Here is a 22,908-nt window from a genome sequence, read left to right as displayed (position 1 = left end):
CCACCGTTGTCTGGTACTGGCAGTCAGGATCTTTACAAGGTAAGACATCAGATGTGCACACTGTTTAGACAGTCATTGGACAAGGGGGCCAGTACAATAAATAGCAGTAATAGGATCATCGTGGCACAGGGGGTGGCTAGAGCAGATGTGGTATAGCTTCAGTAGTAGCAGAGTTAGGGATGCTGGGCGAAGTGCCAGCCTGGTGTGGGCCCACAAAGCACACAGCCCAAAGCCCAACTCAGAGTCAACCCCACAAACGCACCCTGTGACCTCCAGGCGGTCTTCTGACTTTCTCTACTGACTGTCATTTCATCTTCCTATCAGACACTGATCTGATAGTTTATTTATATAGCGCCTATACACAATGTGTTTCAAAGCGGTGAGCAACCTCTATCTTGTGTTTCACTGTTGCAGGTCTCAGTGTATTTTCTGTGTGGGAGCACTGTTAGCTTTAAAACCCTTCCAGAGGCTCCAAGGAGAAAGGGGAAGGCTGGTGGGGTAAGGGTCGAACCAACCTAAGCAGGCACAAATAAGTCACCCCAGGGCGTGGGAGGAAGGCGGAAGGTGTTTCTGCAGAAAAACACCCTCTGAGTGGTAACTGCCAAGATCTCCATCGTGGGCCAGGATTCAGAAATAGAAACCCAAAGAATGCCTGCTGCATGTTTGCTAACTGGCTACATACTAATGGCACTGGAGGCAGCGTGAACCATGAATGTTAGATGCGGTCAGTGAGAAAGGCGAGCAGCAGGGTGGGACAGTCATGGTGGAATCAGGGTTTAAGTCATGAAGGGAAGCCTGATTCAGAGGTGAGATCAGAGATTTGATTTCCCTCGGCACAGCACTTTACCAATAAAGAAATCATTAGCAGCAGTGGGTTTGGTGGCGAGGCTGAATACTGCAGACAAACGATAACCCTAGGCAATACACCCCTACATGTGACTACATTAATTATCCATTCATTAACATGCAGGGCAGAGTATAAAAGGAGACAGAGTCTTTGAATAGTTCAGGGAATTTTCCAAAAGAGTGCAGAGCAGAGTGACCTCTAGTGACTGCTTGAGTGTGTAGACCTCCAACTATGCTAGTTTCATCTGGTTGATGATGCACTAGGACACCAACCGTAATGCAATTGTACTCTATGAAAACGTGTAGCAATTTGGCTCCTCATAAAACATCAAAAATAAACTGTACTGCAATCCCCTCAACATGATTAACCTCTACTATGGGTTGGGGGAATTCTCATCACTTCTTCCGCTTACAATTATTGCTGTCACTACTGTTCTTATAACTACTCAGTCTTCACAATTACATTACTATAAAATACTAGGATTTGTGCAATTTGAATTGGTACGCAATTGTTATGAATGGAAGAGTTATTTTGTATACATTGTGAAGAATTCTGTGGAATTCTCACAGAATCCCTGCCTAAAGTCTCCTCCCAGGTGGCATGGGGAAGGCAGCCGCTACCTGATCCTAACCCTGGGGGTAGTATTAGCTGGGTGGACAAGGCCCCCATAGAAACAGGAGGACTCTGGTAGGAGAAAGCAGGATTTAACTTCTTCAGTGAGGGCGATTCCTATGATGCCAGAATATTTAATTGCTTGTCAGAGTAAAATTTCCCTTCACAAAGCTATCCACATTGATGGTAGTGAAAACACTTGTGCTCAACAGGAAAACAAAATATATGGGAGTCAGAACTTTAAAAACCCTTATATGGAGATCTATTTAATACCCAGAGTAAATTCAATAAAAGTTGAAGTTTGTATTCATGAACGAAAAGGTTATGAGAACATTGGGGACTTCTAGTCCCACAGTGCCCTAGGTACTAGGACGAGGAAGAGTGTCTCAGAGGCACTAAACTGTCAGGTGCATTCTAGTGGTTCTAATGACCCACACCGGAGCAGGACTTTAGAATATATAAGGCCCCCTCAGGTACAGGCCATTAGAACAAGAAGGTGGAGTTGCAGAGACCACCAGTTGCAGTGTAAGAAAGGAGACGCCGGAAACACCGCTCATTTTTAAAGCAGATGTTGGTCCTGTGAGGGTCTCCAAGGTTAACCTTAATTGCAGAGGTTGCGCAGCTGAAAGCGGTATTGTGGCAGACTTTCCCCCTGGAGAGAGTGACTCTCCTGATTGCGTGCAGTGTCCAGGTGGCTGGTGAGCACCGGGAGTGAGAGAAGCTCCTTTCCTGATTGATGCAGGCAAATCAAAAAAGTCTGACGTGCAGGAGGTGGCAGAAGAGGCAGAACGAGAAACAGCAGCAGATCACACGGACGCGTGTACAGAAACCAGTGAGTTTACCATTGTCGGGCAATCCCGGTACGCTCCGTAAGCATCCGCTCACTACTGACAGCAATTCTGAACACTGAACTAATAAAGAAGTCACATTAGCGAAATAAGAACTTTGTAAAGGGGCAAGAACAGAAAGAGTACAATCATTGTTATAATAGTCAACACCATTGCTAAAGCAAACAAGGGGCAATACTGAAGCAAGCCAACTATAACCACCATTAACAAAGTAAAGAGGGTCAATAAATAGTGAGCATATAATCCATTTTGGCAAAATAATAAGAACATTGTTGCAGGAAGATTGTGACCATTGTTGCCAGAGTGAGGAAGAGGCAATATTTAAGCAAAACATCAACAAACATTGCCTAAGCCAATAAGGGGCAAGTGTAATAAAGAAACATTGTCAGCAGTTAACTGATGTGAAAGTGGGAAGACAAGAGTGGAAGGGGAGAGGCCCAGGCTGGTATAAAGTATCTAGGAGGAGAGGAGCACAACATGCATTGCCTGTGGCAAATACAAAAGTGGAACAAACGGCACCAATGTGTATCATGTTTTCCCAAATGAAGATGTGGATTTGATGTTGTTGAAAGTTAAAGACTTTTCTAAAGGTTTGAAGTAGACCTCCCCACAGAGTGGTTGTAGTAGTGTTAGGAACCTTTGTCCTGGCAGGCGAGTATACCAGGATAGGGACCTTTTAGTGGTAGTCCTGGCCGATTAGTGGGCCAGGAAGAAATCATTGAAGTACTGCATTGTAATTGAAGGTTGTGTGGGGAAGAGGAAGTGGCAAGACCACTAAAGTGTTGCATGAATTGTTGTGCAATCATCCTGACTAAACATTGTTGTTGAAACAGAAGAATTGAGAAAGTGTTATATTTAAGAAGAAGTTGTGTTGAACTCTTTGCTATAAGTGGAGGGATAAAGAAAGTGAAAGACTTTTGAAGCAAGAAGAACCTTATAATCAGAATTCGGCTACAAAACGGAACTTGCTTATTTGCACCTTTGATTGAAAATCCTGCTTTGAATCTGGGCAGGGGGAGCCGACCCAGGTTACAAGGATATACAGTTATTAGTTATATGGTGAACTTAACTATTATTTCTGTTACATTTGAATTACCATGTATTCTCTTTATGTGTTTAATGTATTTTTAAGTATGGGGAACTGATTCCTTTTGCTTGAGCGTTTCCCTTTTAGTTTATTTTGATAGGCAGGCAAAATCCTTGTTAGGTTAGGGAGAGTGAGGAGTTTATCAAATACTTAGGAGTTAAAAAAAAAGGCTTCTTGTGAAAAACCTTTACATAGTTGTCCGCCTCACATTTCTGACCCCTCAACATTTAATCAAACTATGAAAATTAAAAAATAGTTCTACTGGCCACAATAAACTACATACATCCTGCAGCAGAATAGAGACACAGACCCAAAAGAATATGTTGAAACTTACAGCTAGTGTGTCCAAGGTATCAATCAGGGTCAGCGAAAACCTAAACCAAGGAGGAAAAGGAAAAGATTTTTAAATTAATACTGTTACTTTGATGAGTGCCTGGAGACCATGCAAATGGCAGCGGAGCACCTTAAAAAAACCCATAACATATATAACATAGAAACAACTGCAGGACTAATGTCCCAGAATTATAATAAAAGCATGCATCATTATTTGTGACAGCAACAGGTGAACAGAACACGCAAATGGCAAAAATGGTCAAGGCCGCCAACTAAAAGGAACACTGAATTAAAATATGCTAGACCCTTATAGTATAGTTATAGTAACATTATACATCACCCGTATTTTAATATAATTTATCGCAAAAAAAGGCTTTGGAGGCTGCCCATTTGTTGAAAATGTGTAATTAAGAGGTAGGACATCATTACAGTTCACTATGTATTTTGGAAGAACTGCTGTGTTTTACATGTTCTGAAATAATCTATATATGACATTTTGGATGATTTAAGTACCAGAGACGAACACCTACAATAACGTGACCTTGTACCAATGTATAGTCAGTACATGTATTAGTTTAACATTCTCTGAGCGGTTTATAACCAAGTTGATTCCTTTCTGTGATGGCATTTTTGTTGATCTGTGGCATCCCACAGGGTTCTACCATTACATTCAATGTTTTCATGGCTCCCATGCTTTCCTTGTACCACACTTTCTCAGTTAACTGATAGCAGATGGCACTACACTATTTATATTGCTTTAACAACCAGTACAGGACGCCGGAAGCTAGCATAATGTATACATACCATTGATTGTTGGAAAAAGTCCAGCCTTAGAATTGGAAAGAGGAATGTTATTTTATTTAGGCTTCAAGTAGAACGGTCATTGCAGAGATCAAGTGAAATTCCTTCCGCCTACTTTACTGGAGAGTCAATGCTAATGGTACTGAAGGTGTAAAAGCTAGGGTTTAAAAATAGATTCTAGATAATTTGGCCTTTGGCCAATGTATTTCCAGTGTCTTGCCAAGAAACCTTTCCAAATCGTATATCTAAGCTCATGCTTCCATTATAGTGTTAATTTGGCATAAATTAAAATATCTGCCCACCCAATTTCTCAGATCCCCCATCCAATCATCATATCCAAATGGAAGACAAGCGACTAACCAGACAGCTAGCATCTGGTATTGTCTACTACTTGCCATTCTTCCCCAACATCCTGTCCTCTCCACAGTTTGGTTGTGTGCAAATTGCTGCTGTATACCACCCTGGATGCCTAATATCTGGATCAGGCACGCTGACTGAACATCTCTGGCTGGATTGAGAAATTCTTGAAGCCACTTCTAAGGAAGACCCCCATCTACCTCCTGGACACCAACAATCTACTGAACCTGGATGTAATAGACCCACTCCAAAGGGGTACACTACCAGCAACCATGGATGCAGAGTCATTTTGCATAAGCATTCCCCTCAGCAATGGGCCGCAGGCATTACAGAATGATCTTGGTGATCATAACCTGCTTGCTGACACTACAGCATAGACACAGAATATACCTTGACACTGCCATTTCACATTCAGTACTGATACTTGCCTCCCAAAAGTGGGGACAGCCCTGGGTACTCGCATGGCACATCAGCATGCACATTTATTCATGGCACGATTAGAAACCGATTTCATTGCCACCTGCAATTGTAGACCACTGAAATATCTGCACTACATTGACTATATCCTCTTGATTTGGACTGCAGAGAAAGAGGAGCTTCCACAGAATATTTAGAGAATTCCCCGCAACCATAAACCACAAACTGCTGAAAAAGTAGGTTTCCTCGACACCACCATAGCAATAAAAGATTACCAGTTTCAGACCACTGTAGATCACAAACCAACCGACTAAGCCAGCTATTTGAAGAGTGACTGCTTCCGCCAAGTCACACAAAGCATGCTGCAATATTCTGCCAAGCCTTAAGATTGTGTAAGTTAGCCATTCATTAAGCATAAGTGTGTCAGGCATCCCTACCTTGCTTGTAGCCCACTGTGTCAGTCTGTCATATCTTGCATTAAGTCCATTTGTGTAAGGTAACCATATTTAGCATTTATCTATTTACCCATAGTAGCCTTATCTTGAATTTACCCTGATGGTGTAAGAGCCATTCCCTGTTTTAGCCATTTCATGTTAGCCATATCCTGCATTTACCCTAACTGTATTATGCATGCAGCTCAGTTGAGTCTGCATCTAGACACCTCTCTGGCTCCATACCAAATCTTCCACCAGAACCTCTCAGGGGGATATTATGCATTCATCTAGAACTTAGATCATCTCTGAAATGTAGCACTGCTCCTTGTACATAGACTGAGTCCAGGAAGCAGACGTTTCTACAGCCAAGGCACCTCTCCTCTCGCACACCTCACCTTCGCAATTTAGCAGAAGCCACGGTCTCAAGGCACAAAGCCTACACTCATATAACAAACACTACTGCACATCACCGCTGCCATAAGAATGAAGCTTCTATTAATAACAAACATTTGAACTGTAGCTTCCCACATAACCACCTCCTTAAACACAATCCCTTCCCTTTGTTTAGTCCAGTGTACCTCCCTTCTCTTTAATCCCACCAACTGCTGTCCCAATTAACACAGTTTACCATTCAAACTTTGAAGACTGGAGGGAGAGAAAGGGAGAGAGAATGTGAGTGTGTGAGTGCAACATATTTAATGGATGCCTCTCTGATCAAACTACAAAAAGGAATTGAGGCGTAATGTCATGTTTTTCAAAGGCTTAATTTCATCTCTGCCAAAAGGAAGTGGTCAATACTACGAAAGCTCACAAATAAATTGTTAGCCCAATTGAGGTATCGGCTGGTTTCCATTTGGATCACCACTTGGGTCTACTCTTGGCTTACACAATGGGTGCGTGTACACACATATATGCATTTGTTAACAGCTTTAGCACGAAAACCACTGGGCGGTTTTGGCTCAAATTAGAAACAATTTGGACACAAAGTGTTGACTTAATTTCCCTGACTGGTAAATCCATCCTATTGTTTAAGTAATCAACAGATAATGGGGTGCCCACTGCTCCTTAAATTCTTTATCCAAGTGCTCAAAACACTATTTGGAGGAAGAAAAAGGACACAATGAGATTAGGCTAGAGGTCGGGAGAGGGAAAGAAGACTGTGGCTAGTGTGCCTGAAAAAAAAGTATTGGTGTAACACATACAGGGGCCAGGACCCAAGGCCGTAGCTAGTGGGCCATGAGTAAAACTATAATATAACAAAACCCTTGAAATTCAGTGGATGTGGGAAGTGATGACCATATTAACTTGGCATCCCCCATTGTAAAGCCCATGAGCACATACATATTATAAACAGAAGGGATTCACAATGACATACAAAATGGCATCATGGGTGACATTGATAAAGGTACGCAGATTCAAGGTGGCCATTACTTCCCACATCAGCATTATTTCAAGGGTTTTGTTGCGTTTAATATATATGACATACATTACTCAACGTAATCGGATTTCTGACGCTTGCATCTGCTTAGATTCACATGATTTGCATAGGCTGACATCTAGTGGTAGCTGCAGAGTATTGTTCATTAAGTTTTCCAAGTTCGAAAAACGGACGTCGACAGGGCGTGTTTGTATATCTAGGACTAGTGCGAAGTCCACTGTGCCCATGATCCCCTCACGCGTTGAGGTCCCGCAGATTGTTTCTGAGAAGAGGGAGTGTAAGGTGCAAGCATGGAGTGTAGGTAGAGACCATGAGGTGTGAAAAATCTATGTTTTCCGAAAGGACCTTCAACTCCAAGAGGGGAGGAAGGGCGGGCGTATGTGAATTTAAGCAGATACAAGCATCAGAACTACAATTACGGTGATTAATGTATACCTTCTGAGGCTTGTGAAACTGCTTAGAATCACATGCTTTGCATAGATTAGTGAGCAGTACTTGTAGAAGAAGGTGGGTTGTTTGAAGGAAGCACTGAAAAGAGATGTTTTAACACTACTTGTCCCACCCGTTTATCACCCTTGGAATGTGTGTCTAGACAGTAATGTTGGGTGAAAGTGTGTACTGAACTCCAAGTGGCAGCTTTGCAAATGGCGAATAAGCTGATGTTTGCTATGAAGGCTAGAGTTAACCCTGTGCCTCGAGTTGAGTGCTCTGGGCTTGAATGGCAACGTTCTCTTAGCAAGAGAATAGCAAAGTTGGATGCAGTTGACAATCCATTTAAAAATGGTTGCCTTAGAGATGGGATCCCCTTCTCTTCCTATGGCAATAGACACAAAAAAAGGATCTGTTTTTCTGATAGGTTAAGTCTGAAGGTAGAAGATGACAGCTCGATGTACATCTAGCGCATGAAGGCTATTTTCTGCTGCGTTTGTTTGATTCTGGAAAAACCCAGGAAGTTCTATAGCCTGGTTTATGTGACATTTAGATATACATTTTGGTGAAAATCGAGGATGAGCATGTAGCACTAATTTGTCTTTGTGGATAATCACATAGGAGTCTTGTACTGATAGAGCTTGCAGGTCACTGACCCTTCTGATGGAAATAGCGATAAGGAAAGCTTTAATATATCAGATGTTTAAGGCTGGATATGTGCATAGGCTCGATGGGGCACCCCATGAGCCTAATGAGTATGATATTGAGATCCCAGCCAGGAGAAGTATTAGAAACTGGACGGTATACTTCCTTCACACGGTCCATGAAGGCCTTAACTACTGTCACTTTCCACAAAGAAATGTCGCTTAGAGATGTGGTGTAAGCTGCAAGAGCCACCAGGTGCACTTTCAGTGAGTTAAAGACTAATCCTAAGTCCAATAGATATAGAAGATGGTGTACTATATCAGACAGTGAACACTCAATTGGATTGAGAGAATGTGTCTTGCAACAAAACGTTACCATTTGTTAAAATAGCAATATTGTGTGTTAGGTTTACGTGCCTCTAAGGATTTCCATGCAACTAGATCTAAGTGACCAAACACTAGTACCTCATGAGCCAGGCTGCTAAGTTCAAGGTTTGAGGGCATGGGTGGAGTGTTGTCCCTTGATTCTGTGTTTGATTATCCGGACAGGGTAGTTTCATGGGAGGACACAGGGACATCCCTTGAAGATGGGAGAACCAGGTATGTCGTGCCCACATAGGAGCCATCAGGATACGTGTTACTTGGTCCCGCTGTACCTTGTGGACTATCTTGTTGACGAGTGGTGTAGGGGGAAAAGCGTTTGCAAATCTCCCCGACCAATTCATTAGAGTGTTCCCTTTGTAACCTTTCTGGGGAAACTTGGACGTGTAATCTAGGCATTGTGTGTTCTCTTGTGTAGCGAAGCGGTCTATTTGGGGGAACCCCCAGTTTGAGAAGGCGTGGTTCAGCAGGTCTGTTTAGTTGCCACGAGTTCTGAGGGCAGCATTGCACTTCTGCTTAGCATGTCTGCCAGTGAATTGAGTTCCCCTGAAACATCTTGTGCTAGTAGAAACAGGTTTTGTTTTAGTGCCCACATCCAAATGTTCCGTGCTAGTTTGGACAGCCCTGGAGAACGTGCCACCCCCACCCCCCTGGGTTTATAAAAACATGGCTGTGGTACTATGTTAAGATTAGGACGGTTTTATGAGCTAACCGAGTCCTGAACACCTGAAGTGTTAAGAGGACTGCCAGCAGTTCCAGAAGGTTGATAGGCTTCTTGGTTAATGACTGTGTCCATACCCCGTGAGCAGTGTGGTGGAGGAAGTGAGCTCCCTGCCCTGTCACTGAAGCATCTGTTCTAAGAGTAGCTTTGATTCCTGGGGTGTTGAAAGGCTTTCCCTTCAACAGGTTGTCGCTGGACCACCACTGTAGTGATTGTACCAGAGGTTGCGAAACTACCAATAGATCATTCCACCCATCGCTTGCTTGCGACCACCGTTTTGCTAACCACTCTTGCATTGGACGCATGCGCAGTCTGGCAAGTGGCACTAGGTAGATTCAGGAAGTCATTTCTAGCAGGTGCATTGCCTTTCATACTGTCACTTGACAACCGGGTACTGAGGTGTTTGTAACAGCATGTTTTGGACCCTCTCGTCAGAGGGGAAGACTAGACTGTAGTTTGTCTTCATGAGTGCCACTAGAAACTGGTTTACCTGGCTGGGCACTAGACTGGACTTCTTTTCGTTTATGGAGAAGCCTAATTGGAACAGGTTGATTGTTGTGTGTTCTGTAGGCACCTTTGAGCATGTCTCCAGTAATTAGCTAGTCATCTATATAAGGGTACATTGGAATGGACTGTCTTTGCAAGTGGGCAGAAACCACTGCTAGGACTTTTGCAAACACCCTGGGCACTGAAACAAGGCCAAATGGTAGCACTTTGAAATGTTAGTGCTGGTCTACCAATTTGAAACTTAGGTATTTATTGTGCACTGGCAACATTGAAATATGAAAGTATGCATCTTTAATGTGCAATGTTGCCATGTAATCCCCCAGTTTTAGTAGTGGGATGACTTCCTGCAACATAGTCATACAGGCTTGCAGGGCACAGGTCCAGCACTGGGCGCAATGTCAGATCTTTATTTGGAACAAGGAAGTACTTTGAATAAATACCTTATCTTCCTCCAGAAATGGCACCAGCTCCATTGCTCCTTTTTCTAGTTGTATCTGAATTGCCTCCTGCAGTATATGAAAATGTTTTGAGAAACTATTTCCTCGCACAAGGTGGATGGTGGCGCAGTGTTTCCAGGAACTCTATGGAGTATCCTTTTGCCACTCTCTCGAGTACCCAGCAACATGATGTTATTCCCTCCCATTGCTGGGTGAAGAGTTGTATGCAACCCCCGACTGTGGAGATAGAGGAGGGGCCCAACTGCCCAATGGTAAAAAGTATTGATAGACTACCCACAAAGGGACCTGTGGGTGATCAGCGTCAGAGAGCGTCAGTGGTGATGATGCCTCGAACATCCAAGTAAAAAGAAAACGAGATGTCCCAATGACAATTTAGGTATAAATTAGCATTTCGTGTTGTTAACCATGTGTTTCTCTTTACTGAAGAGTGTGTACGATTGTGTATAGGTGCTATATAAATAAATAAACTATGTGTTTCAAAGCGCTTCAAGGCAAGGGAGGGAACAAGAGAAAATACAACATTCCTACAGGTCATGAACAGTAAGGACGTGAAATTAACTATCGTACTCGGCCTGACGACATTTCAAGATCTAAGACATAGATAAGGAAGGGAGGGGGTGAGTGGGAAGGAAATTAAAACAGACAGGTGACTACTGTACTAGGCCCGACGACATTTCTGGTAGAGCCGGAGGAAAAGAAAAGGAGAGGGGTGAAGAAAGGGAGGTGAGCAACAAAACAAGCGACTATCGTGCTAGGCCTGATGACATTTCAGATAGTGCTGGGGCGGGGCCAGACGAGGATGCCACCATCGTAGGTCCAGGAACACTTCTATTAAGTGCATAGAAGGAAGTAAGGGGAGGAGTGGAGACGTAAGAGGGGCGAGCGAATACAATTGCAAAAGTCGGTAGTAACACATAATGTTGCAAGCGAGGATATAAAATGAAGATGGGAACAGCATGATTCAGGGCCACCATGAGTACAAGATACAAAGGAAGTACAGCAAGAGATTTGATAAAGGGTGACGCACCGTGAATCAATGAAGTCGACAAAAGTCAAATCCAGCATTGGCCACAAGACGGTGATGGTGAAACCAGAATCCATCAGGACAAGCTTCTGCAGAAGGCTGTTGCAGCGGGGTGGGCAGGGTAAAAGAATTAAGCAAAACAGGCAACACCTGTGGGCGGGGCAGGGGGGCACAAGGGAACATCACAGGGGCACTAGAGGGGGTGGGAATGGCCTGTGGGACTGAGGGAGTAAACACATGTTGGTGCATGCTTACCTGCTGTCTGAGCAAGGGGGTCAGGCCCTGGTCCTCCTGGCCCATACAGGTCCAAACAGGAATTGCCCTTTTCTTCATGTGCCCTTCTCTTCAGACGCCAGGACGAGAGACGCCCTTGATCTAAGTGTTAAGAGCAGGAAGGAAGAGGCAGGGCTAGGAATGTGGGTGGTGCTTAGGCCAGGTGACCAACAGACTGACCAGGAAGAGGGCCATTCTGGGTACCAAGAAGCAATTATCCAACATCAACTGGATATGCCTCCTCTTTGATATTCAAGTCTGCGTGCAACTTGCTTTGGACATTTTTTTCATAGGTTCGAGCGTCGTGCAGCGTCGAATCTTGGTTTTCTAGGGTCTCCGTAGCTTCCCTCGTGACGTCGACGCTGCTATATAGAGCATGCGCGTCGACCACCTCAGTTCTTAGTTTTCTTCCCTCCTTCTTTAATTAGTATGCTGTGTCATAGAAGGAGATAGTCTTGACATTGCGAGAAAGGAAGGTGTAAGACACAAATTCTAGGCAAGAAGGGATGGATAGGAGGGCGATGAGGAATACGTAAGAGGAAAATCCAGTCGAAAGACCGTTACCACGGGTAAGTAACTTCTTCGAATGGATTGTGTCCTCACACATATTCCTCATCTTTGATAGACTGCCAAAGCAGTTGGAGTTAGGCGGAGGGTGCAAATAATTTACTTTGATATTATTATGGAGGACAGCTTTGGCAAATTTGGCTTCCTCTCCTAAAAAATAACCTACATAGTATAATTTACTAACTGTATACAGGGACTTCCATGTTGCCACTCTGCAAATTTCCCTCACTGATACACCTCTTTCTAGAGCCGATGGAACAGCCACCCCTCTAGTGGAATGTGCCCTCAGACCTTCAGGCGAATCCTTGCCTGCCAACGAGTAACTCAGTTTTACACATAACAATCCATCTAGAGATGGTTTGTTTTGTGACTGCTAAACCTAATCTTTGACCAGCATAACTAACGAAAAGCTGATCATCTTGGCGAATACTTTCAGTTCTTGTAATATGGAAACTTAGTACCCTCTTTGGATCTAGGCGATGTATTCTCTCTTCCTCATTAGATGGATGAGGAGGATGATAAAAAGATGGTAGTGCAATACGTTGTGCCAAATTAAATTGACAACTTTTGGCAGGAAAGAGGACTTAACCCTTAATACCTTATTCTTGGAGAAGGATACGAAAGGTTGTTTGGAAGATAGAGCCTGTAGCTCACTTACCCTACGGGCAGATGTGATGGCTTCTAAAAAGGCAGTTTTTATGGTGAGCATCCAAAAGGGCACGAACGGAAGGGCTCAAAGGGAGTTCCCATAAGACATCTTAGTATAAGATTTAGATCCCATGATGGTACGATGGAGAGTAGGTGGAAACTAATTTGTTAAGTCTTTCAGAAATTGTATCATAATCAGCACTTTGAAGTATGATCCCTCATCCGGAGATCTTTTGAAAATTAATAGGGCCACTAAATAGCACTTCACCGTGGCTACTTGCAAACCAGAACGGATGAAGTGAAGTAGGAAAGACAAAACTTGGGCAAGTTTACATGTGAAAGCATCTAGTTTCTTTTCCCTGCACCAGTTTTGAAATCTATTCCAACAGCTGCGGTACAGGGATTTTGTTGTGGTCTTCTTGCCGAAAGCAATACTTCCATTACGTCTTCTGGAAGGTTCCAATCCTTATATCTCACCCTTTCAGACACCAGGCGTGAAGGTTGAGAGTCTCTGGGTGAAGAATTGCAACCTTCCTCTTGGGAGTCCTCTCTTTGGGGAAGACGAATTTGAGGTCAGATGGCCATCTCTAGAAGGTCCGGGTACCACATTCTCCAGGCCAAATCCGGAGCAATGAGGATCATGGTTTTCCCGAACTTCCTCAACCTCTGTATTACTTGAGGAATGACAGAGACTGGCGGAAACGCATACAGGAGTGGAAATTCCCAGTCCACTACGAACACGTCCCTAAGCGCTCCTTTTTGGGGAAACTGCCTGGAGCCGAACAGCTTGCACTTCCGGTTGACACTGGTCGCAAACAGATCCACTGGAGGGGTTCCCCAAAAGTGGAAGATCTTTTGAAGTACTTCCTGAGCTAGTTCCCATACGTGGGAGATCGTGCTCTGCCTGCTCAGAGGGTCCGCTGCTGTGTTCTTTTCTGCGGCTAGATAAACTGCCGGAAGAGGGATTCCTTCTCTTAGTGGCCAGAACCACAGCTGCATTGCCTGTCTGCACAGGGGCAGTGACCCTACGCCCCCTCTCTTGTTGAGGTAATGCATGGCCACTGTGTTGTCCATCATCAGGACACTTTTCCCCCATATTGAGGGCAGGAAGGCCATCAGCGCTAGTCTGATTGCCCTCAGCTCCAAAAGGTTGATTATGGAGTCTGGACTCCGACTGAGACCAGTGTCCGCTTATTGAAAGATCTTTCATATGCGCTCCCCATCCTGTGAGGGAGGCATATGTCACAACTGTCTCTTCCGCGCATGCTTGCCAAAAGGGTTCTCCTTTCATCACATTCTCTCGGCTGAGCCACAACAGGAGATCCTGGGCGACCTTTGTCGGGACCTGGAGAAGATCTGTCATTCTGCCAGAGAAATGAGACTACTGGGATCTGAGAGCACACTGACGGCATCTCATTCTCAGACGGGCTTCTGACATCAGAAAATGCAGGATGCCATGAGGTGGAGCAACCTTACGAAGTCGTAGGTGGGACGACGTTGGTCACTCTGAAATCTTTGGACCTTCTGCAAAAGATGTTGAGCCCTTAACTCGGGCGGCAAGGTTTTTCCCGAGGCTGAGTCGAGGACTGCTCGAATAAATTGCAGCTTCTGAGAGGCTGTCAAATGGGACTTCTTGAAGTTCAGGGTAAAGCCCATTTCGTGGAGGAAGCGGCAGGTGCGCCTGAGATGACTGGCACTGTTCCGGAGAAACAGCTCTGATCAACCAGTCGTCCAGGTAGGGGCAGCTACGAATCCCCTCCCTCCTTAGACTTGCTGCCACTTCTGCCATGAGCTTGGTGAAAACCCTTGGGGCGGAGGTGAGCCCGAATGGCAGAACTTGAAACTGATGAGAACCGCCAACAACGAAACCCAGGTACTTTCTATGCTTCTGATGTATCAGCACATGAAAGTAAGCATCCTGAAGGTCCAATGACACCAACCAATCCTGGAGATGAAGGACCCTGAAGGATCTGCGAAAGAGTTCCCATCTTGAACTTGTCCTTCCTGAGGAACTTTTTCAAGCATCTCAAGCCCAAGATGGGTCACACTCCTCAGTCCTTCTTGGGTATTAGAAAGTAAGGAGAGTACCTAACTTTTTTCCTCTCTGCTACAGGTACCAATTCTATTGCACCTTTCTCCAATAGGATGAGAATCTCCTGTTGGAGGAGTGGATCTGGAACCAAGTTTGATCTTGCTCTTGGGGGCAATCAGGTGGTATTTTTAGGAATGGGAGGCAGTAACCGTCTGCCACTGTTTGCAGCACCTATGTATCCCAAGTTATGCTTCGTCAACTACGGACATGGTAAGACAGTCGGCCCCCTACCACAGATTTGTGGATGAAGGAGTCATTTTGCTGTTCCACCTGCAGCTGAGGGCAACTCTGCGGGTGTTGAACGGAGAGTCCTTCCTCTTCCACGAAAGGGTCTTCTTTCACCTCTTGGTGAAAACTGACCTCTTCCTCTAGATACAGAGGAATAGAAACGAAAATAATGACCTCACCATCCTGGACCTGTAAATTGAGGTGGTCTTATTGCCATCCCCAAAGATTTTGCTGCAGCCCTAGAAGCTTGCAGTTTTTCCAGACTGCCATCGGCCTTCTCACCCAAACAGAGAAGTACCGTCAAACGGCATATCTAGCAAATATCCACCGAAAAATCCAGCTTTTCTTAGCCAAGACATACGTCTAAGTACTGTGCTGCCAGCCAGGGCAGGTGCCTGTTAAAAAATAAATTGAGGCTCTATTGAAGAAGTCTTGTATTTTTTTTGTTCATACTTTATTAACAGATGAAACAGATTCTGGCTTTAGCCAGTTCTCCATTACTCTTACTTTCAAGGCTGCATGAAATGGCAATACAGCTTCTGTAACTTGCCCACTGTCTAGGATATCAGGGAGGTAATCAGTCTCCACAGTAGTTGCAGGTCTACCATCCGAGATATTCAACTACCTTACCAAATTACCGCCCTGTAAGAGATCAGTATAATCAGATATTTCAGGATCACCAAATTCTGTCTCTGGTGATGTTTCCCAGCTACTTGTTTCCTTTAATGTCTCCACAAGATTCTGCATCTTTGATTCATCTGAAATTAATTCCTCTGGAGCATTAGGTGTTCCATATTCATACACAAAAGGGGGCTGATCTTCTGCCTCATCTTCTTCAAAGATTGAACCCATTTTCCTGAAGAAATCAGGTATAGGAATGGGTTAGAAGAATTTATGATCATCAGGTATAGACTTTACAGACTTCTAGAGCAATTAATGCTCTGACAAAGCTGAAGGCATCAACGGCTTATTCGATCGATGAATGCGTCAGCAATTTATGTTACTTCGAAGGCTCTATATGTATTACATGCCTCGAAGGCTCAGGCCTTGAACATAAATGTTTCGATACCTTCGAAGAAGGATTTGATGCCGTTAGTGAATGTTTCGAGGTAACAGACACAGGCTTCTTCTTGTGCGTCGTGGATGATTCCTTCGACTTATGTCGAGGAACCTCTCTTCCTGGGCTCTGAGGCGTGCGAGAACGGGACACACGAGACTCCCTACCAGTCTACTCAGAGGGGTGGCCACTTTTGTTTAACTCCTTCAGAGGAACACGTTCTTTTAAAAAAATGTAAACTGAGGTTTTCTAACTCCACTGGAGGCCAGTTCTTTTTTGGAAAATAAACTCTGACTAAGAAGACTAAGACGAGGACCTGCAACGCCGTTTCTTACCCTTTTTATGGGAAGAGGACAAGCGTTGTGAACCAAACCTTGAACGTCTATGTTTAGAACTTTTCTTTGCAGGAGAAACATCCCTCGTGTCAGAAGATCATTTCCTTTTCGAATGGTTAAGTGCCAGGGATTTGGGGGAGGGCTTACCTGCATCGAGTTTACCCTTCCTTTCCCGCAAGGCTTTAACAGTCATTGACTGACATGGCCTACAGTCATTGACCTTGTGGCACAATCCCAAGCACCACAGACAAACGCGGTGAGGGTCTGTGATAGACATCTTGGCCCAACAGTCTGAACACCGCTTGAAGCCTGTCTTTGTTGTGGAGGCCATATCGAAGTAAACGCAATTGAAATAGCTGTGGCAAGTAGCTCCAAAGCATGCAGCAATGTGAAAAAACGGAACTGGGGTAATGGTCAGCGCGCATGCTCAATCGACCTGCACACCGCTCGACCCTATGAAAAAAAATTCTGAAGCAAGTTGCAAGCATAAATGAATATCAAAGATGAGGCATATGTGGTAGGACACAATCCATTCGAAATATCAATTTAAGCAGTTTGAGACTGCCTGGCGTTTTGTTGAGGAGTTGTAAGGGAACAATGACAAAGCACTGCACCAAGCTGCTTTGTATGGGGGTTTAGGGGTGTGTCTTTTTAATTTTTTGCACCCAGTACTGTTTCAGATTTCTTTTCTGGCAGGGTTAGGAGGAAGTTTTGGGGGGGGGGGGTTTAATCTAGTACCCATGTGAAATGAGATTGGTTTAAACTGTGTTCCAACTGTCTCTTCTCCCTTCCCTCTATATCCATAAGGGAATAACCTTCCTCTTATTGTGCTTTTAAAAAGCAGTTAAAATAAATAAAATGTACTCCTGACTTCAAAATCTTATCTGGAGCCCTGCCTTTGCATGCCATATACAAGAGGATGGGGCACACAGGGCATCTTATTTGGGACACAAAGCATAAAACAAAGGGCTTTGCTTCAGTACCATAGAGTGTGACATTGTTAGGGTCCCGACCCTGTCATGGGGGTGCAGAGAACACTACCAACCTAAGGTGGGGGGCCTACAAGGGCATTGTGTTATACAGATATTGGTACCACCTTCAGTTCCACCGTGCCTACCTGCCTTTTTTCTGGCTGAGGTCTTTTTCAGTCATTCATTTCCAAACTCTGGTAGAAACCACTGCATCAATAGCAGACCGAGTCACACTGGAAGAGGTGGATGACAGCTGCACGTCTCACTCCACTAACAATTGCAAATATGCCTCCAATAGGCATCCTTCAATAGAAGGAAAGACCGCCACTGCCGCAAGCCCTGGCAGCCCCGAGCCAGGAAACCGGGGAGAACACTGGCAAACAGAAAGAGGTTAGAGCCCATCACAGACTTTAAACATTTTGAGGCATGAAAGCCTTGGAAAGCATGGGAGAAGATTGGCCCCATAAAACAGGTGACCTTAGGGACCAATGAGAAGTCAGAGAAGGTCAATAACAGGATGGGCAGGGTTATAAAAGCCCCACACGCAGATACTACATGGGTTGTTCAGGTGAAGTCAGAAGGAGGAGGTTGACAAGGGTACCAGGTGACGGAGAGCGGACGGTAGAGCGGAGTGCTGAAGATTTTGAAGAAGTTTGGGATGAAAGTACAGGTAGGTATTGAGTGTGAGAGTGGTTTTGTGCTCGATAGCCTGTAGTGATTGCTGTGCAAGTGCGAGAAGGCAGGGATAGGAGAGAGTGTGAGTAGCAGGGGTTAGCGTAGATAGTGGAAGGTGAGGATGAAAAAGAGCATGAGGAGAAGAGAGGTGGGTGGTAAGAGGATGTAAGAATAGATAAGGTTGGAGAAGACGATAGGAATTAGGACGTGGCAGCAGGAGGAGTGGGAGGAAGAATGGGGTGAGGACAGAGTGGGGAAGATCTGATTAAGGAGGGAGTGAGAGTAGAGCATAGCGAAGGGGACAGAAGAGGAGAATAACCACAGTATGGGAGGGAGGTGAGATGGATTGGAGAGGGAGATAGAGGACCTAGAAACATTGAGGGAAGGAGGAGAGAAAGGGGAAAGGAACATAGGACAGAAAGGAGGAGAAAAATCAGGCAAAGGAGAGAAAGAAAGGGAGTGTGGGAGCGAGTGAGAGTGTGAAAACACCATTTTGGCATTATTGAACCTCAACCAGGGAAACCATTAGAGTAGGGAACCCTTAGGAAGTCGAAGGGAGTAAGATAGACCAGGCTATGGCCTTTATGCCCCCATTGGAAAACTAGGTTAGCCCTAGCCGGTAGGGTTTACCGGCATTTCTTTTTTCATTATATCTTGTGGGGGAGTTGGGACACCTGGGCTAGGGTTGAGAGCCTGTGGGAATGAGGGTAAGACTAGGAATTTGCTTAGTCTGGCCTTCCGACCGTAGTTAACAATTCAGATTTTGGTATTGATAATATATATACCTAAACTGTATATTTGGGTCTTTGAGTTATTGAAGCCATTTGTACATAAGGGACATGGCCATGGACCTTATGTCCCCGGATAAATCTCATATGTCCCGGTTATAACACAACTAAAGCCTGCATATGCATCCTCCTTTTCTTGTTCACACTACTCACCATACTTACCTTGAGCTCTGGGTAGTAGTGGAGGTGGTGTTTGACTGTGGTGAGAAGAGAGGGTGACGTGTCCACAGAAGGGTAGGCAGTGTGGGTGAGTGTGTATGGCAGAAGAGTGGGAGTGCAGCAGAGTATGTGGGTGAAAATTCAAGAGTGTTATCACTCACCCAGCTAACTGATCCCACTTTCCTGCATATGTTTAAAGCATGTAATAGACTGCAGGAGATTAGAAAACAAAAAGGAGGAACAGGACTGCTTTCATTGATCCCCACATGCTCAATGCCCATTTCCTGAATGAGGCAGTATGGCTGGAGGGTTCCATAAGCCGGGTGTGAGCGAAAGACGCAGACTGGCTAGGGGGAAAAGGTGGGGGTTAAGGGGTGGGGTCCAGGGACCTTGGGGAGAAAGGGAGAGTGGGAGGGAGATAGAAGGGAGGAGAGAGAGTGGGAGGGAGAGTGGAAGGGAGAGAATCTTTATTATAGAACACCAGGTACCTCCATCTTATTGCATTCATTTCTGCGTCTTGCGAGAGTAGTAAATAAAACACCACAGGTCTCAGAATGCAAGGAAAACCAGGATTGAATGAGCCAACCCATCTCACATAGAACAATTTGAAAACTCTGCACACGTACAATACTCTGAGCTTTGAATGTTTACAACACCTTACTGCTACTATGTGGAAAAGAGCATGTTGCTGCTTTATCCACATATCTATTTCTAAGTAAATTCCCCTTGACATGCAGCACTGAATGCCTCTCTACAGCAAAGCACAGCCCCAGATAAAAATAAGTGTAATGCCCAATGCTAAAATGGCTTTGTCATGAAGTACTGGTCCAAAACAGTGAGGCAGCCCTAAAACAGCCCTGCAGGACAGCCAATCATTAATGGTCAATCTGCTTCTCCGCAGGTTTCCATTAAACCTCTCCCTAGCCTACCACCTACACTGCATGCCTTTTATGCTTTAACCCTCCCCCACCTTCAAAGCAACAGTAATTCGTGCCATTTGCTCTACACATTGATTCACGGTGAAAAGACACAAGATATCCCACAAGCTAAAAGATTACCACTTAACGGAGCTTTCTGTACCTCAAATATGTTGGAAATAGACTAACTAACCAGTGTTGGCAGAGTAGCCTAATTGTGAACCTTTGTGCCATGTATGGGGCAGGGATTCGGAGGAGAGACTATAGGCAGTGTTGCAAATGGATTGACATGTTTCATTCTATCAGGTTTTGCCTGATGCGGTCATGCAAGGGTCAGTTAAAAATGATATTTTTTTTAAAAAAGAAGACTTTATGAATGCTGCAATATCGGTACACCCAAGTACAGTTTATCCTTACATAAATGTAAAAGCCCATACTACACAGTAGTAATATTTTGGCCAGGAGAGAGGCAGCAGGACCAATCCCTACTAGCCTTCTTTACAGGCTCTATATTCCCCATCACCCTCCTCAAAACAATTATGCTCCCTGTCCACCGCTAGTACCTCCAACTGGTTAGACCTGCCTAGGGTGTGACCTGGCCCTCAAAAACCTCCTAACTCTAAATGACTAACCTGCTACTGCCTCTTTTCAATACCTTATAAAAAAAAAAAACACATCAGCATCTCTTCTCTAGTGCTTTCTTTTTTTCTCTTCCATTCCTAGTCAACTGCTGGCCAATCTCCATTCAACTCGTATGTAGACGCACCTTCCTCCTGCTAATCTGTCACTGTCCCCTTACTACCACCTTCTCTTGATATTACAGCCTTCTTTCCCTCCAGTTGAACCACCTCCTAGGACACATTCTCCTGGTCACGCATCACCTCCACTTCCTTAGGTATTGTTGCCACCTTCCACTCTGTCTCTTGCTTCCCCCCTCCAGCATTCTAATGTTACTCCTTCCTTCAACCCAATGCATCTCTCTCCCTCTCCTCTCCATTTTCTTGCCTTCTGTACAGATCACCACCTCCTCTCTCCTGCCACCTCTCTTCTCCAAAGGTTCTACAGTACGTCTTTCAAAAACGCAACCCTCTCCATCCTTCGCCAATAAGAAACTGCCTGTTCCTGTAGCCACTGCAATGGAATGGGCTGCCTGGCTTGCACAGTAACATGCCGTCTCTCCACGATTCAAACTAGGGCTGATAGTCTGCAGCTGTGAGCCTAAAGGGTGTGAGGGTAGGGACCGACTAGGCTCTCCCACTTCCTGATGACCAGAATGAGGCAAAAACGGACTGGACTAAATCTATATGATTTGAATGCCATTGATGAGCTTATTCAATTCATTACATGTGTAGGGAATCCAGGAGTGGTTTTTAAGATGTCACAGTTATTCCAGAACTGTTGAAAATGAATTTACACCCAACAGACGGGAATAATTAATTACATTGTTTAAGCTTCCATCCGCCCAGTAAAATATGCAGTTTACCGTATGGCCAGCTATTGAAATTTAAACAGATTTTCAGTTATGAAAGGTGCCATCAAGAAGAATCGAATAAAATCTGACCAAATTCCTAGAGAGAGGCTACTGTGGCGGATCACAAGAAGGACACTGCCTCATAACGATATTTCGAGGATGTTTTTATTAAAGAATAAAAGTAATGGCTAGCTTTCCCTAGATCTATGGGGTGTTCCCTACCTATTAAACTAAGGTGCTTGCCAGTTGTCTGTAAATGTCAGAAATAAAAAAAAAAAAGTGTCCAAACTTTTCTAACTGGCCCTACCACTATTCTAGCAACTAAAGATAGGAGAATGACTCCTCCTGGAGCTTGCTTCTTCTTCACTCTAAATTATGCGATTTTTAAATAGTCCCCTGTGACTTCTTTAATCAGTTCCAATAATTCCTTCAAGAATTTATGAGGCTTTTGTCCCTTTTTAGAAGTTGATTTCCTGAACCTTGAACAACTACTTTGACCATATAGGGTTGTTTTTCCCCTTTGCAAGACTAGTTATAACCAGTCTCTGCAATTCTACCTCTTTAAAATTCTTATTCTTTCAGTTCATAGTGCTCTCTCTCTTTAGGTTCTGTCTTTTGACAGATCTTCCACTTTCCCCTTCTCCTCGGGCGTTACTCTCTCACTGTTAATGTTTCTCACTTTTCCTATTGCATTGGTACTTCTCTCATTAAACACTCTGCTTTTCTTCCCAGGTATTGGTTTCGTAAACTCACCGTCTCCCTCAATGTTTATTGCATTCAGGTTTCTCTAGTCAGCATCATTCCATCTTCTCACTCTCTGGTGTACATGACTGCGACAAGTATGAAGAGTCACATAATGACTCCCCTTAGTATTCCCGGGTCTACCGTTTCCCTGTTAGCTGAGTTTTTCTGGGATGCTGCCACTGGGGCCTTCATACGTTCAGGGTTTGTTGCTTTCCTCACTTTCTCACCTATGTTAACTCCAGCGTCTCAAGCTCCGTAATCAGGCCCTGTACGGACTAACAGCTAACTGGATGGTAAGCGGTCAGGGCCACCAAGTGGTCTCTGCATATTTCGGATCCCACCACGGGATCTCTGTGGTCATGCCACCATCAACTTCTCCATTCTTCGTTCTCGAAGGACACTGCGTCCCATGCTCCAATATCGGCTTCCCAGCAGTTTCCAAACCTGCAGGCTTCGCCGTCTGCAGGGTCTCCTCCCATCTCAGGTGTTGCGTTTCAATGGGGCCTTCCTGGCCGGCGCAAGTGTCTCTCTTCCTCCGCTTGATGCAGCGTCATCCCACTTCAGCTTCTTCGTCCCAGTTAAATGGGAATTCCTTTTTAAAGAAATTCATTTTCTGGTTGACAATAACAGATGGCAGTTTCTTCT

The 22,908-nt window shown here is 44.6% G+C and overlaps 1 protein-coding gene across 1 annotated transcript in view; it reads right to left on the bottom strand.

The window, feature by feature from the left end:
* EDEM3 (ER degradation enhancing alpha-mannosidase like protein 3) overlaps positions 1-22,908 on the bottom strand; it is a 925,252-nt gene that overhangs the window by 789,929 nt on the left and 112,415 nt on the right. The window contains 1 exon segment of the mRNA XM_069641064.1: positions 3,729-3,768. Within this exon segment, the coding sequence (XP_069497165.1) occupies positions 3,729-3,768 (40 nt within the window).

The sequence above is a fragment of the Ambystoma mexicanum genome, chromosome 1q (assembly GCF_040938575.1).
Source record: "Ambystoma mexicanum isolate Mex_15411 chromosome 1q, UKY_AmexF1_1, whole genome shotgun sequence".
NCBI classification, from domain to species: Eukaryota; Metazoa; Chordata; class Amphibia; order Caudata; family Ambystomatidae; genus Ambystoma; species Ambystoma mexicanum.
The sequence above is the reverse complement of the archived record's forward strand: the minus strand, read 5'-3'. Positions and strand labels throughout refer to the sequence as shown.